The sequence below is a fragment of the Rhamphochromis longiceps genome, linkage group LG20 (assembly GCF_057381845.1).
Source record: "Rhamphochromis longiceps isolate RC_006_pf linkage group LG20, R_longiceps_female_GT1.1, whole genome shotgun sequence".
Taxonomy (NCBI): domain Eukaryota; kingdom Metazoa; phylum Chordata; class Actinopteri; order Cichliformes; family Cichlidae; genus Rhamphochromis; species Rhamphochromis longiceps.
Genome location: NC_140576.1, coordinates 35,549,738 through 35,564,009, shown reverse-complemented (window position 1 = coordinate 35,564,009; position 14,272 = coordinate 35,549,738). Strand labels below are relative to the sequence as shown.

General features: G+C 41.2%; 1 protein-coding gene across 1 annotated transcript in view; it reads right to left on the bottom strand.

Moving 5' to 3' along the window:
* magixa (MAGI family member, X-linked a) overlaps positions 1-14,272 on the bottom strand; it is a 65,684-nt gene that overhangs the window by 9,953 nt on the left and 41,459 nt on the right. The window contains exons 16-19 of the mRNA XM_085394182.1: positions 13,841-14,119; positions 1,764-1,958; positions 931-1,007; positions 415-561 (exon numbers count right to left, since the gene is read on the bottom strand). Of these exons, the coding sequence (XP_085250308.1) occupies positions 415-561; positions 931-1,007; positions 1,764-1,958; positions 13,841-14,119 (698 nt within the window). The remainder of the gene's footprint in view (positions 1-414; positions 562-930; positions 1,008-1,763; positions 1,959-13,840; positions 14,120-14,272) is intronic.

Genomic DNA, 14,272 nt, shown 5'->3' with positions numbered 1-14,272 from the left:
GTCAGAGTTTATTCTACCGAGTCAGTAAAAGACTTCTCATCGCATTCGTTTCATCAGGACGCTGAAATATGTCCAAATGTTTTTAATGGATGCCTGTGATCGTCTGTTCACATTAATGTTTAAGGTGTACAGATTTGATTTTCCTCTCATATAGATTCACCTGCATTAAAGTATTAATGAAGGGTTTTAGTCAGTAGGTTAGATTATTGTTAAAATAAATAAGAAAAAAAAAACCCAATAAGACTTCCTGCACCTCTTTCACAATAAAAACAAGAATTCGGTCTCCTCACTAAGACTTTTGTTGTGAAACAGCTAATGACTGACACCTCAGCCTGAACCTAAATCTAAAATGATGAACAGGATTTTGCATTTTGCACCTGTATGTGTATTTAAATAGTACGAGTACACATGTACCTGTATCTTGTTGCTGCGCTGGGCTGGCCCCCCGTCCATCAGCCCGAGTACATACAGTCCCATGTTGTATTCACTGCCACCCCTCAGAGAAAAACCGAAACCCGTAGGACCTCGCTCCAGGTCCACGCTGTAGAACTTTGACTCCTCCTGCTGGACACAGACAGACAGTACTGCAGATACTAAACAGTACTGCCTCTTTAATGACAGTCCCACAGTACAGCTGTCTTCCAGTGTAAACTTCAGACAATTTAGATGTAAATGTAGCACACAGCAGGAAGCGGTCTGCTTCAGACACTTTTGCACAGCTGGAAACACTTTCTGATTTAGGTGGTGCTTCCTGCACATCCTGTCCTCGGTAGGATGTGCAGAAAGTGGAACACCTACACCTGGTCATTTGTGCACTCACATGCACCACATGTCAAGACAAATTCAGGGCTGCAATTCATGCGTGAAGAAGGCTTAAGATGACAGTCGCCGATCAAAGTAATATTACAACAAAACAAAAGTTAAACCGACCTTTGACCTCCCTCTGGGTCCTTTTATCATCCGACCATCTATGTCCAGATCTGCGGCTTCGGTCAGGGAAGAGGAATCTGGAAGAAGTGAAAAAGACAATGAGAAGGGAGATGAGATGACTCTATTTACCATCACAGTAGATTTAAGAATTAGGCAATCAAGACGTGAAAGATAAGTGTTATCTTTCAGTACAAAATCTGTTAATTTAAGCAGTTTAGGAAAAATATTTCATCATCCATCCACTTTCGTAACTGCTTATTCAATTCAGGAGGAGCCTCAGCTGTCACAGAGGGAGAGGCAGAGATATTAAAGGCTGAAGCAATATTATTCTAAGGAAAATATTTTAGTGTCTGACTGGAGAGACATGGCTAGTGTAGCAGCCATACAAGTATAAGCTATAATACTGTGATGTCCTTGTGTCTAACTTTAGAGCTCTCTGTAAAGTATTTGATGTCCAAGCTCCACTTTCACAGGCTTAGCAGTAATTAGAGTTCAGTTTCTTTATGCAGTGCCATTTCACAACACCGGTCCCCTCAAGGTGCTTTATATTGTAAGCTACAGACCCTATATTATTATAAAGAAACCCCATCACACAACCGTCTTTGAGCTAGCATTTGGCGACAGTGGGAAGGAAAAACTCCCTTTTAACAGGAAGAAACCAGAACCAGCTGCACAGAAGCCCCGCCTGCTGCTCAGTTGCTTTGTTTACTTCAGGTAACCAATCAGAAGAAAGCTGGCTTAAAAGTGAAGCAAAGGAAGCTAAAAGGCTTATTTACAGTTACTGGCCTTACTGTAGGTATAAGTGTTTTTAGTGTATCTGTGTTTTTTCATACGGTGTCGAGGAGTGATGCTCAGCCTCAGTGTGTTCCCAGCTCTTCTCAGGATCTGGGCCAGGTCTCGGTGCTGTAGACCTGCGACCGGCCGACCCTCCACCGCCTCCAGCTGGTCTCCGGGCTGGATCTGCCCGCTGCGAGCCGCCGGGCTGCCACGACGCACCGTCACGAACCGGTGAGACATCAGCGATGGGGCTGGAGAAAGGAGAGAAAGAGGTCACATGGTCAGACATCACCTGGACAAATCATGATATTTTTGGTACAGACTGCTGAGTTGAAATGACAAATAAGAACACTGAAACCTGCCAAATATTTTTCCAAAAAGTACAATTAACGATTAGGACAGGATTTACTCAGAACTGTGAGACTTTAGCCGACGCTGTGTATTCTCTCCTCGCTGCTGTGTAATAATACATGTGCTTCACTTTTAATAATTGAGGCCTGTTCACTCTGCTTGGCTGAACTACCAGCTGGTGCAGCTAAATAAAGGAGCAGAAAGACCCACAGTCAAACCACATTAACACCAACTGCAGGGTGTTGGTATGACCTGTGGTGGTCACATGACTGTTGTCTATCAGCACAGAGTAGAAACAAAGAAACAAAGACTCGCACACAGCAGTGATCTGGTTTTCACTCCTGTATGACACCCAAAGGCGTCCTGTGAGGGCAGGATCGATGCCTAAACACTGTCACAGAAACGTGTTGGTGAGGTTGGACAGAGCAACGTTTGAGTATAATGTACACTTGCCTGTAATTGTAATTTTGTCCTCAAAACTAAGACTAATGGTGCACCTGATTAAAGTAGCCCTGCCCACCTGCCAAGACATATAAAGACTGGGACTCTGGCAACTTTAGTTCCCATTTCTAGCATGAAGAGAAAGTGATGCAGGCAGTAGCAGTGTTAGTGGGGAGGAGGGAAACCACAGCACAGTACAACGTGCACTATTTCTAAACAGAAAACTGAATCAAACTGAAAACCTTTGACACAAATTTCCTAAAGAAAGTACTCTTTGAGTTGCTTTAACCTTTGTAAAGTTGCTGCACATGTGCAATCCGCTCTGCAACCCACCTCCACCCCAGGCACTCCTGCTATGGCCTTTTCTGAATGAATCCATGTCGTGTTGTTACTGACGCCTGTTCTGTGTGCTGTGCTTCTGCGCTCCTTGCCTCTGGGGTTTTCACATATGTACATGGAAGGGCAGGATAGCGTGCTCTCCCTGCGTCATGCATTTCCATGTCAGCGCAGGAAGCCATAGTCGAGCCATGCTACCAAATAGGGAAGGGAATTGATAAGAATATAGTGATTCTGATTCCATTATCAATATCATTTATCGACTTGATTCCTTATCGATTCTCATTGGGTTGAGCCACCACCAAGCAGCAATAAAGAAATAATATTCATGCAAATTAATTGCATGCTGTAGTCAAATGTTTGTGCGTGTTATTTCACCTCTTTGTTATGATCAGTGTTGGAGTTGTTACTCAAAAAAATCATTATTACGCATATTACACAGAACACTTTTCTTAAAAATGATGCAGTTATTTACTCCCGGGAAAAAGTTCTCATTACACTCGTTACTTTCATGTTACTCTGTAATATGGCTGAAGCACAATGTCTCATTATCACCATTTAAAAATATAAACCTGAGGCTACAACCCCACACCAACACAAGTCCCTAATGAGGACACACACGTCTCTAAGATCTTTCTCTTTGTAGAATATAAAGCTGTCTCGGCAGATGCTTGCATCGAAGTTGTGTTAGCAGCATAATGCGGTTGTTTCTGTCCTGGATGCAGTTTTACACTTTACCATTTATCTCGTCCTTTTGTGCAATAAAAATAAATGTCCACATCCACACTCCAGACTGTGTCACTATTTTCCTCCTCTGGCACGCGAACTGACATCAGCTAATTGTAGTGCGAGTGCAGGAACCAATAAGCAGGATCGATAGGACCTGGACTACTGGGTACCGGTTTCCTACAATAGCCAGTGCTCCCATCCCTACTATCAAATATAAATATATATTTAAATTTGTCACAGTGGAGGCACTCTGAGGTGCGCCTATCTGAGCACGTTCATCAATCACTGGTGGACTTTGCACCAATACTAAATCTTGTTTAGAACCAGTTAATCTCAGCTCGATCCTGCTCTGAACTTTTTTCCTTTTTAATCACTAAACTGAGGGAAAAACATTTGTAGGAGTTTGTTTTTGTAACAGCCAAGTTCACCAATGTAGTGTTTAAAGTCATTTCTGGAGATTCACACTGGTCAGAAGTTAAGCTAACCTTAAACCAAAGATGTAGCATTAAATTATTTACCTGTTCAAGTCCCCATAGTGTGGTATCACATACAGAATTATGCCTTTGTATTATTTCTATCGTAACACGCATACTAAGTGCACATAAACTAAAGCTGAAGCTCGAAACCAAATCTAAAACCTTAAAAATCCTTTTAAATGTCTGTTTTAAAGTGAGGACAGTCCTCACAAAGACACACACACACACACACACACACACATTGATCCAAGCCAGTGTTGAAATCTCTGGGAGGGAGGACCATGGGGGGAAATTCTGAGAAAGATTTTCTAGCTCAGAGACACTAATCATTGAATCGCTGAGAACAAAGAAAATGGAAGACAAACGAAAAAGAAAAAAACGTTTCCGGTTGAACAGACTGCGTGGTCACATGACCAGCAAATACACAAACCGATGACCCTGAAACCACCACCGAGTCCCAACTCCTGACTGTGTGCAGAGTTTCAGGTTGTAAAGTCTAGGAGATCAAACAGGAAGTGACTGAAGGCCAGAGAGCTCACCTGATTACAGTAACCTGCTCACATGACCCAGTTTAACAAAGACAGTAGCTGTTAGGGGTATGTAGAACAAAAACACTGCATATTGACTGACTTATGATGCACAAAACAGCCATAAAAATAGCAAAAAAATGGGCGCAACCACTTGTAAAATGAGCAAGTGACACAAAATGACTAAAAGGAGATTAAAAAATGATAACGGCAACAATAAGAAATGAGCACAAAGATATGCAATATGGGCAAAGATGACCAAAAAGCAACAAAAAGCAGTCATAGAGAAATAAAATACAGATATAAAAAGGTACAAAAATGAACAAAAGGGTTCCTATGTAGAGCATAAATTTATAAAGTTGAAAAATTATGAGCTGAAATGAACTTTTATACACATAATATTTCTAAATCACCTGTTGGCTGGTTCAGTGCACACTATGAATGGACAGGATATAATCTGGTATAAAAATATATATTGAAAATATTAAAAATGCAGCTGGCTTTTATCACTGACTCTGGCGGATTAACGTACTACTTCAAATGAAGCTGAAAGTTAATTACAGAGGCTGCCCTGACGTGAGAAAACCTGCATGAGAATTTTTCGTGCTGCCGTCGACCTGCAGCTCAGACACAGCCTGAACAAATAAACTGGCCTGCACTCGGCAGGACTGCGATGTAAACAGGATTCACAGAGAATGGACTGAAGCAGGACAAAAATCCCACCTGCTCCTTTAAAGTCACTTTAAGAAGCTTTAAAATATCAAAGAGGCAAAAGAGTGTGTATTTAATGCTGTTTAAACACACGGTGTAGGAGGGTGAATGCGAGCGTGTGAGCTGATAAGAAAGTGCTGAGATCACTGTGTTCAGTCAGTGGAGGAGGCACCGCGAGGCTACAGAGAGAGAAATATGCTTCAGTGAAGCAGAGGAGGAGAAGTGTGATAATATCCAGGCTGACAGCTGCAGGCAGAGAGCGATGAGAAAAACCCAAAACTGATAAACAGTCACTGCAAATCTTTGTGTCTTTTGTATTTCTGTGCACACATCTGTCTCCATGCCTTTGCCTTCAATGCATATCCAGTTGCTTCTTACTGGACGATAGCAGCCTGGTCTCACAGGTACTATGAGACCATAGTTTCTATACACAGTCTCACATTTTCAGAGGACAAAGCAGTTTCATGGTCAGGCCCGCTTCTTTGTTACTTGATTACAAATGAAGCAGACATCAGAAATTTACTCAAAGTGCTGAATTTGTATTATAGAGCTTTTCACTGTAAAGAAGAGAGAGAGCAAGTAAAAAATCAACAGTCTGGTAAAATCAATGAATGGACTGGCCTGAAGTGCATGATCACAGAATTCTTTCCATTGTTCAGAAAAACTATTTTACAACATCTAACCATGTCAAGAACACTCTCGGGGCGTGTCATTGTCACTGGTGGAACTGGGTCACTGGTGTTCATTAATCACGTGACTGCTGATAGCAGTCATGAATTATGAAGTGTATATGGTTATACGCTCTGCTCAGATTAGGACAGATCCTTCAATGACCCAATAACAGCAGCTGCAGACAGTAAAAGCAACCCAAGAGTTTCTCAAGGTGAAGAAATGGAATTAACAGCCAGTCAGCTGATCTCAACCCAACAGGGCAGCTTTTCAGTTATTAAATAGAAAACAGAAGGCAGAGAGACCCACAAGCAGCAACTGAAGGTGACGGCAGTAAAAACCTGTAAAAATGCAGCATTTGGTCTTGTTTTCATTCAAGTATTAAAAACATTCAAAATCATTTTAACTTGTTTACTTTTAAGTCTCTAAAAATTTGGGGATGTGCATAAAAATATCCAAATATTCCCAAAAAGTTCATGCAAAGGTTTTTCTAAAACCCTTGAAATAAAGCTGAAACTCACACGTCTGCACTCACATCTTAATTGTCTGATGTAAAACCAACCGTGGTGGTTTACAGATACAAAAACTGTGTCCTCTACAAATCATAGCCCCCCCCATCCCAGAGGATAAAGTCCTGTGTGTCTCCTAATGACAGTGCCCCGTGTTCCCTCTTGGTCCACTGAACAATGTATTTTTTAGGCTCTGGTAAAGTTTTGCCGTAAAAACAAAGTAGAGACTAAGTAAAGACCAACCTCCTTTTCAGCTTGACACATCACGTCAACAGTTTCACACAAGTCTCTTGTTTTCGATGTAGGGTGGGGGTAAAGTGTGGGACCGAAACTACAAGTTAAAGAACTTAAATTATTGAAGAAACTATAAAAAAACTTTAAAAATTGTGCCAAAAATCCATAAATCAAACTTCTATTCAGCCGTTTTTTCTGCTCAAACATACAACTATTTCATATGTCCTGACATGTACTTCTGGACATTTCCTTCTCCTTCCGTGTGAGGCCTCTCTGGGTCTGACTCCATGAATCATGTATGAGAACATTTGCTAGATCACTTTCTCCAACCACAGTTCTGACTCCAGATGTGCTGCACAAAGAAAACCAATAAAATATTAACCTGTTGAGGAAAAATTCAGCTTGATATCTCAAAGTAACTAAACATTCATGATTTTCACCACAACACCACAACCAGCACCACGATCCAGACTCTTTGGTCAGGCGGCTCATCGTGTTTTTGTTTATTTACTGTCCTTGTGGTAAACTCTGATGCAGTTTTCTGTGTATGGCTCAGAAAAGATGCTGTTTGGTTGTTTGGGGTTTGAATATAATACCAAAAATGATTTACTGACGTTGTTATGCTGCCAAAAGACCCTCCTGTGCCTGCACACAGAATAAATCCTCATCATAAGACCTCTTCCACATTCCTCAAACATCACACATACCTCCTGTCTGCCCACATGAACCCAGGTGCTTTTCTGCTGGTGCAGAGTCGCAAACAAGTCCGCTCTGCCTTCTCTCTAAAAGGCTAGAGGCCATGTTAACATATCAACATCAACACATAACAGCTAGCTTCATGACACTCATCACATTTTCCTGTCATTTGATGTTTTGTTATCACCAGCTGGCATTTTATAAATGAAAAAAAAAAGAAAAAAACTCAGTAGTTTTCTGCACACTGCTGCTTTAAATTAATTTTTACTCAAGCCCAGGTTATTTGTGTGTGGGACTTATAAAGTCTTATTTGGTATTCATAATCCTGCAAGTAAGTGGCTCCTGATTCTAGACCTGCGACACTGGAACTTTTCCCCCCGGATAAGACACGCTGCTCTGACTGTTGAAACATGAATAATTGTATTTCAGATTAGGCTCTGGCTCTAAACCAGCCTTAGGAGTGAAAAACAACCCCAGGAGACACAGTTACATGTTGGGGAAGCACACAAAGAGCTCTTGGAAAAAACAAAAACCTAAATTCATTTTGTATCTGCTGAGTTTTCTATATTCAATATGTTCCACAATTTCATATCCATCTATATCTACAGTTCACATGTCTGTAGCTCATGAGGTAGAACAGGTAATCCACTAATTGGAAGGTTGGTGGTTCGAGCCCGGGGTGACCGAGGGACTCTGATGTGTTCATTGTGTAAATGTTCGATAGTGCTTCTATAAATGGGTGAATGATGCACGTTGTATAAAGCACTTAGACTGCTTCAGTAGAAAAGCGTTATTTAAGAATCAGTCCTCACAATATTGCAGTTTGAAGTCTCAAAACATAAAATATAGTACGGAAAATTTCCCAAGGCGTTCCCGAGCCAGCTGAGAGATGTAATTTCTTCAGCATGTCCTCCATCTACCCCGGGGTCTCCTCCCAGTAGGACGTGCCAAATATCCTCACCTACGAGGCACCCAGAAGGTGCTGGAGTCACTTTATGTGCGCCACAACCAATTATTGTTTTTTTGTCAGCATTATCATTGCCCTGCTCACTGATTTAGTCCCACCTCCGACTGGCTTCAGAAGGCTCACCTGCACATATATAAAGCCAGCCTACAGGTCCAGCCCTAAAGAGCAACATGGGGCCCCCCATCTGCAGGAGGGGCTGTCGGAGCATCCTCAAAGTCAGGTAGTTACCACATGAACAGCAGGAGCACCTATTATTACACTTTATTCCAATCATATTGAATCCAATAACTAAAGTCATGCTTCTCCCACTAGTCGCCATGGGTCATGAGCCTGAACCATGAAGTGGCAAATTATAATCTGTACTTTTACACACATCAGTTCACACAGTTTCAGTAAACTCAGCCTCACACAGAGTCCTGAGGTTCAAATATGTTTGTCATCACTTTTATGACAGATTATAGCAGTGTCATAGCAGAATGTTTGCAGTGATTTTATTGATGCTTCCCATTTATATACAGACTATAGCCTCTAATTTAATATAAATACTCAAATATGACCACATGTAACCAAGTAATACCAGCACGCGTCACTGCAGCACGACATAACTGAATTCTATGTGTTTAGAAAGTCAGAGTTATGCTAATAAACAGATTTTGTCAGCAGCGCAATAAGCAGATGATGTCTGAGTATTAATATTTGGAGTTTTATGCTGTGGGACTTTTACGGGTGAATGGTTAAATACATGAGGATGTTTCTCGTTGCGAGGACGTTGAGTCTGTAGCTCACCTTGGGAGAGCTTCAGAAGACTGCTAGAGCACAGGTGAGAGTTCAGGTTCAGGGTAAGAAGCACGTTAATGCATCATGTACAGGAAGTCCTCACAAGTGCTGAAAGACAAATGTGTGTGTCTGTCCAATTTCATAGTCCAATAAGCCTGAAGTCACCTGCGCTCCAGTTTGTCAAACACACACAGCCCAGCTCATAATTCTGCTGAATTATGGATTAAAGCTGCTATTAATAGAAAGTTTAACATCTCCTATTCCGAATGCTAAAGCACGAACAGACGCATTCACACTCGACACACGACCGCCTCGGGAGCACAGGCTGACGTTTTTTCAGAAATTCTTTGAGTCACGGCATTCCTCTGGGAATCATGGGAGCTTTGCTGTTCATAGTGTGACTGGAATGGGACAGGAAAGAAGTCAGCATGTATAACAACGGGTCAGTTTTTAAATAAGGACACGTAATGCTCATCACTATGTATCATTTTTGGTCCTTTTGGCTATTTGGTGGTTGTTTCCAGCCAAAGATGGATCTGGCCACAGTGATGTCACCCATTGGTTAACCCTGTAAAACCCAACCCATCAAGAAATAGCCAGAAAATTTAGATTTTTTTGGAACTGGGATGATTATTAACCCTTATAACAAAATTCACTTTTTTTTTTTTTTGCTATATCATGTTTATGATTTGACATTTGATACATTGGCAGTTTTTGGCAACTTTTTATTAGCAAAAATGTTCATTTTAGACAAAAAAAAAAAAAAAAAAAAAAAGAGTTTGGTCAATAACATTTTGAAATTATGGCAAGTATTGATCATGTTGATGCGATAGAGGTCTCAGAAACTCATCTATCAAATATGATACAAAGGGTTAATGAGGCCCTCTTGCTGCTGACTGATTCTGCTATTACCATCTTTGGATGCTGAAGCCAAACAAGGGGTCACATGTGACTGAAAAACCCAGGGATGCTGCACGCTCATGGTGAAAATATATTTATTTGTCCCTTTGACTTTAAATGGAATTATAATTTACAACTCAATGTTGTTTCTTTTCAGTGAGGCTTGAAATTAGCAACTGAGACCAGAAATTCATTAGAAAAGCGTTTACATTTTCTCAAACCTCCGTACAACATGACTTCTTTTTGATGTCAGAATGATCCAGGATATTATAAATAATCTTTTATTTAACTATCATTCATAATTAAAAACACAGAGATGGAAAATGAGAGGAATAGTTGAACTATAAGGATTAATACGGGCTACATATATATTCTCGTGTTAATTTTGGGACTCCTTTAACAGTGAACCACAGCTGGAAATAGACAGCACATCTGGACACAAACAGGCCGGCAGATGAAGCTAAGCTCTGAGTGAATTTCAAAGGGTTATGTCATGAAGATTTAATATTACATAACTTACACACAGGCGCACACATTGTTTTAATATTGTCAGAAAACAGCAAAGGTAACAAAAATTAAAGAACTATTTAATTAAAAATTGAAATTTGCTACCAAGCTCATCCTTCAGCCCTGTGCATGTTTGCATTACTGATGATGTGGGAACATACAGTAAAAACCACATCATACAGTCTGAGCCACAGTGAGGACCAGACACCTCACAAAGGTCTAAACTCAAACTGGTCCACACACACACACACACACACACACACACACACACACACACACACACACACACACACACACACACACACACACACACACACACACACACACACACACACACAATAACGGCACATAGTTTCAATGAGGTGAAACTATTTCAGACATTCCTGAGAGCTGATACAGATTGAGGAGGAGAACAAGGAGGAAACAGATTCATAGTAGCTGGAGAGAAACATGTTACCAGCTCTGACTACATTCAAGTGTTTCTTCCAGATGCTGCAGTAAGTGAAAGCCTGTTATTTTGTCCTGTACACTGTGGACTCTGATGCCACTGACACCCAGAAACAGAAACAGTTATTGCTGCCACTGCAACTGTATTTTCACAAAACTTCACTTTCCCTTTTGTGTGGTGGACAAACATGAATCAGTGGACTCCTCAGTATCTAATCTGATATTACTTTTTAGTATCAACTGGAAGCTTTGAAGAATCTCACATTAGATGAGAATCATCAAACATAAAGAAGCAGCATGTGGCTCTTTAGATGAGAAAGAAAACATTTAAGTTGCAGATTCATTTATTTTCTTAATAAGCTAGTGTTGGTTAGGGTTCAAATGTACTGCTTTATGTAGGTTTTTCCATTATTATGCAAACCCAGGACAAAACTCATTTAAGATAACAGTGTTGAAAGGCAACAACTTCTAGTTTCTGAAATGATTCTTCTTATGCAACCTCACCCCAACAATAAATGGTTCACAGGCGATCTGGTTAGAGCCTGTAGTCAGATGACAAAAAACCCTGTTAAAAAAAACTTTACTAGGGAACAAAGCACAAGAGGAGCAGGCTGTGAAAACTTGTTCCACAGCAGTGCACGTACAAATTCAGGAGTACCTTTGACCCACACACAGCAGGACTCTAAATCAATACGGCTCAGGCACAGACACGATGATGGACGGACCTCCCAGAAACCAAGTCAGCCTTGAATTTAGAAGAAAGCTTAAAAATCCAAACTAAACTTACATTTGGAGTCCTTGACAGTTTTCAGAGCTGACTGCAGTCGCTCCAACATGATGGATAATTCAGACCTGAACCGAGCCGAGACCTCAACAATGCTCTGTCCTTGTTTCTCTGTCCTCACTGTTTGTCCTTCTGTCTCTCTGTGCTGTCTGCGTGAAGCAGGTTGCGGCTCTAAAAGCAGGAGCTGGACTGAGTGAGCTGAGCTGCAGTGAGTGATAGAGGGACAGTCAGAGGGGGCGGGGCTTATGCAGAGCAGATAGCGGTGGGAGGGAAATTACTCATGTGGAGGGGAAGGAATGCTAACAGTGGAGATGATTGTTATATTTCCAAAGGAGGAGGTGCAGTGGAGTGCTGTGTATCATTGTCGCTCAGTTCTCTGTTCCTTCCAGCTGAATGCCGACCAGAGAAGCTCAGGTGCAGCTGAAATCAACCAGAGAGTCGCCACAAACCCAGCTGTGGAAAATCCCTCAGTGCTTTTGCACAGCTACTGTACTGTATCCAGCTTCTGCTGCTTTTTGTGTCAGCTCCACCACAGTTTCAGGAGGAGGGAATCTTGGACTGCATTTATGTATTACTGTGCTGCTTTTATCTGAAAGCTTTAACTCCTCCCTGTACACCCGCGGCTTGTTTACATGTGAAACGAGTTGCTTATTAACCCAAACTAAACTGTGATATGCAAATCTAGTGCCCAGGGTTATAGTTACTTATAAGCTAAGTGCTCTTGTTTTGTAATTATTACAAGTAACCTTTATTTTATTGCAGCTGAGTGCCTTAAAATCACAGCAGACACGTATAAACATCAGTAAGGTAACTCTGGCCTGAGGCTGACGAAGCCATTTTTCTCAGCTTCTATTGTAGCCAGAATGTACAGAAGGAACATAATGGATATCCGGTTCAAAACTTCCTGTTTCTCCTCTGGTCCTTTTTAACCAATACAGATAAATTTTATCTGCATGCACCAAAGCTTGTTCAAACAGAAACCAAAAATGTACCAGTATAAAAAGTCTTGCCCTTCCCTCCAAAATCAGATGTTTGTTTATTTGAATATGAACTTGAACTCTGGATCGCTGGTGAACAGTAGGCTTGAAAAACAATTTTCAAGTTTCCATCATTTATTTATTTATTTTTTTCATCCTATATCTTCAGAGAGATTGAAGGATTTCAATAGGTTTTATTTTTAACCCATTTCAAGTGTCAGTGGGTAACATTTCCAACTCTGTGATCCAGCCCACTGAATTCCTTTACTTTTAAATTACCCACTTCCCCTCGGGCTAAGTAGAGAGGTTGTGTTTCTTACTTATGCATCACATATATTACCAAATGAAAGTCCCTTTCAAGTCCAATAGCTCTCTCCACTAATTAACTGCCTGCTTTTTCTAACAGTTTGATTTGTCGCCATTTAGTGATCAATGGAAATAACTTGTTTGCTTTCTCTTCTTGTTTTGGATGAACAGTCAAATTTTCTTTTTGCTGGAAGAATAATATCGCCACAATTTAACCACTAGACCATCTAAACAACATTTGCTTAATGATAATTTGAAGCAGTTGTTTTTCTATTGTCCGTTTCAGGTATATTCTTCTTGAATCCTGTTTCTGTTGTACTTCTTTGTGCGTCACACACAGGAATGTCAAACTAGGACGGATAAAGTGAGGAAAATAATCTACGATACTAAACACAGACCAGGGGCCCAAAGGGGAGGTTAACAAGCAACACAAGCAGACTGAGGGTTTAAATAGAGGCATGATGTCATTAGGGAGAGAGAACACAGCTGGGGGAAACAAGGCACAGGTGAACAAAATCAAACTAATGAGACGAATGGGAAATAAAGCTAAATACATGGCACAAGAGACAGCACCAAAATACAGTACAAAGTAATGACACAGAAAAAGACCTAACACAAAGACTAAGCCTGGATACGAGGAAACAGGGAGCACAGGGGAGGTAAAAACAAACTGAAAACTCCAGGACCTAAATATAACCTCAAAAGATGACCTAAAATACAAAACTCAATCATATAACAGGCGGTGACGCCGACAGAAGCTGGACATACGGAGGACTCTTTGCCACTCACCTCCACTCACTTCCTGAGAGGCGATAACAAATCCAAAGCCTTCTCCTTGTCGCCTCCTCAGCTCCACATCCACTGACTTTACTCCTCCTCCTCTTCCATCCTTAGGAACGGCTCCTAGTCCGCCCTCTCTGAGTGCAGGAGGTCCGCCGGCACTCTCCTCCACGCCCAACAAGTCACGTGGCTCTAAGGTCAGCGTCACAGGAACTGAGTCCAGGAAGCTAGTGCTCTGGATGAGGGCCGAGGCTGGAGGTCCGTTAGGCGTCTGGGCAGGAGGGGCACCTAAGGATTCAGTTCAGCTTTATTTGTATTCAGTCACAACATCTGTCATCTCAAGATGCTTATAGCTAAGAATTAGGCGACACTGTGGGTGCAACGGGACCCACATCATCTAAAAATGATCATTCTAAAGAAACCTGGCATTTTGGATTTGCT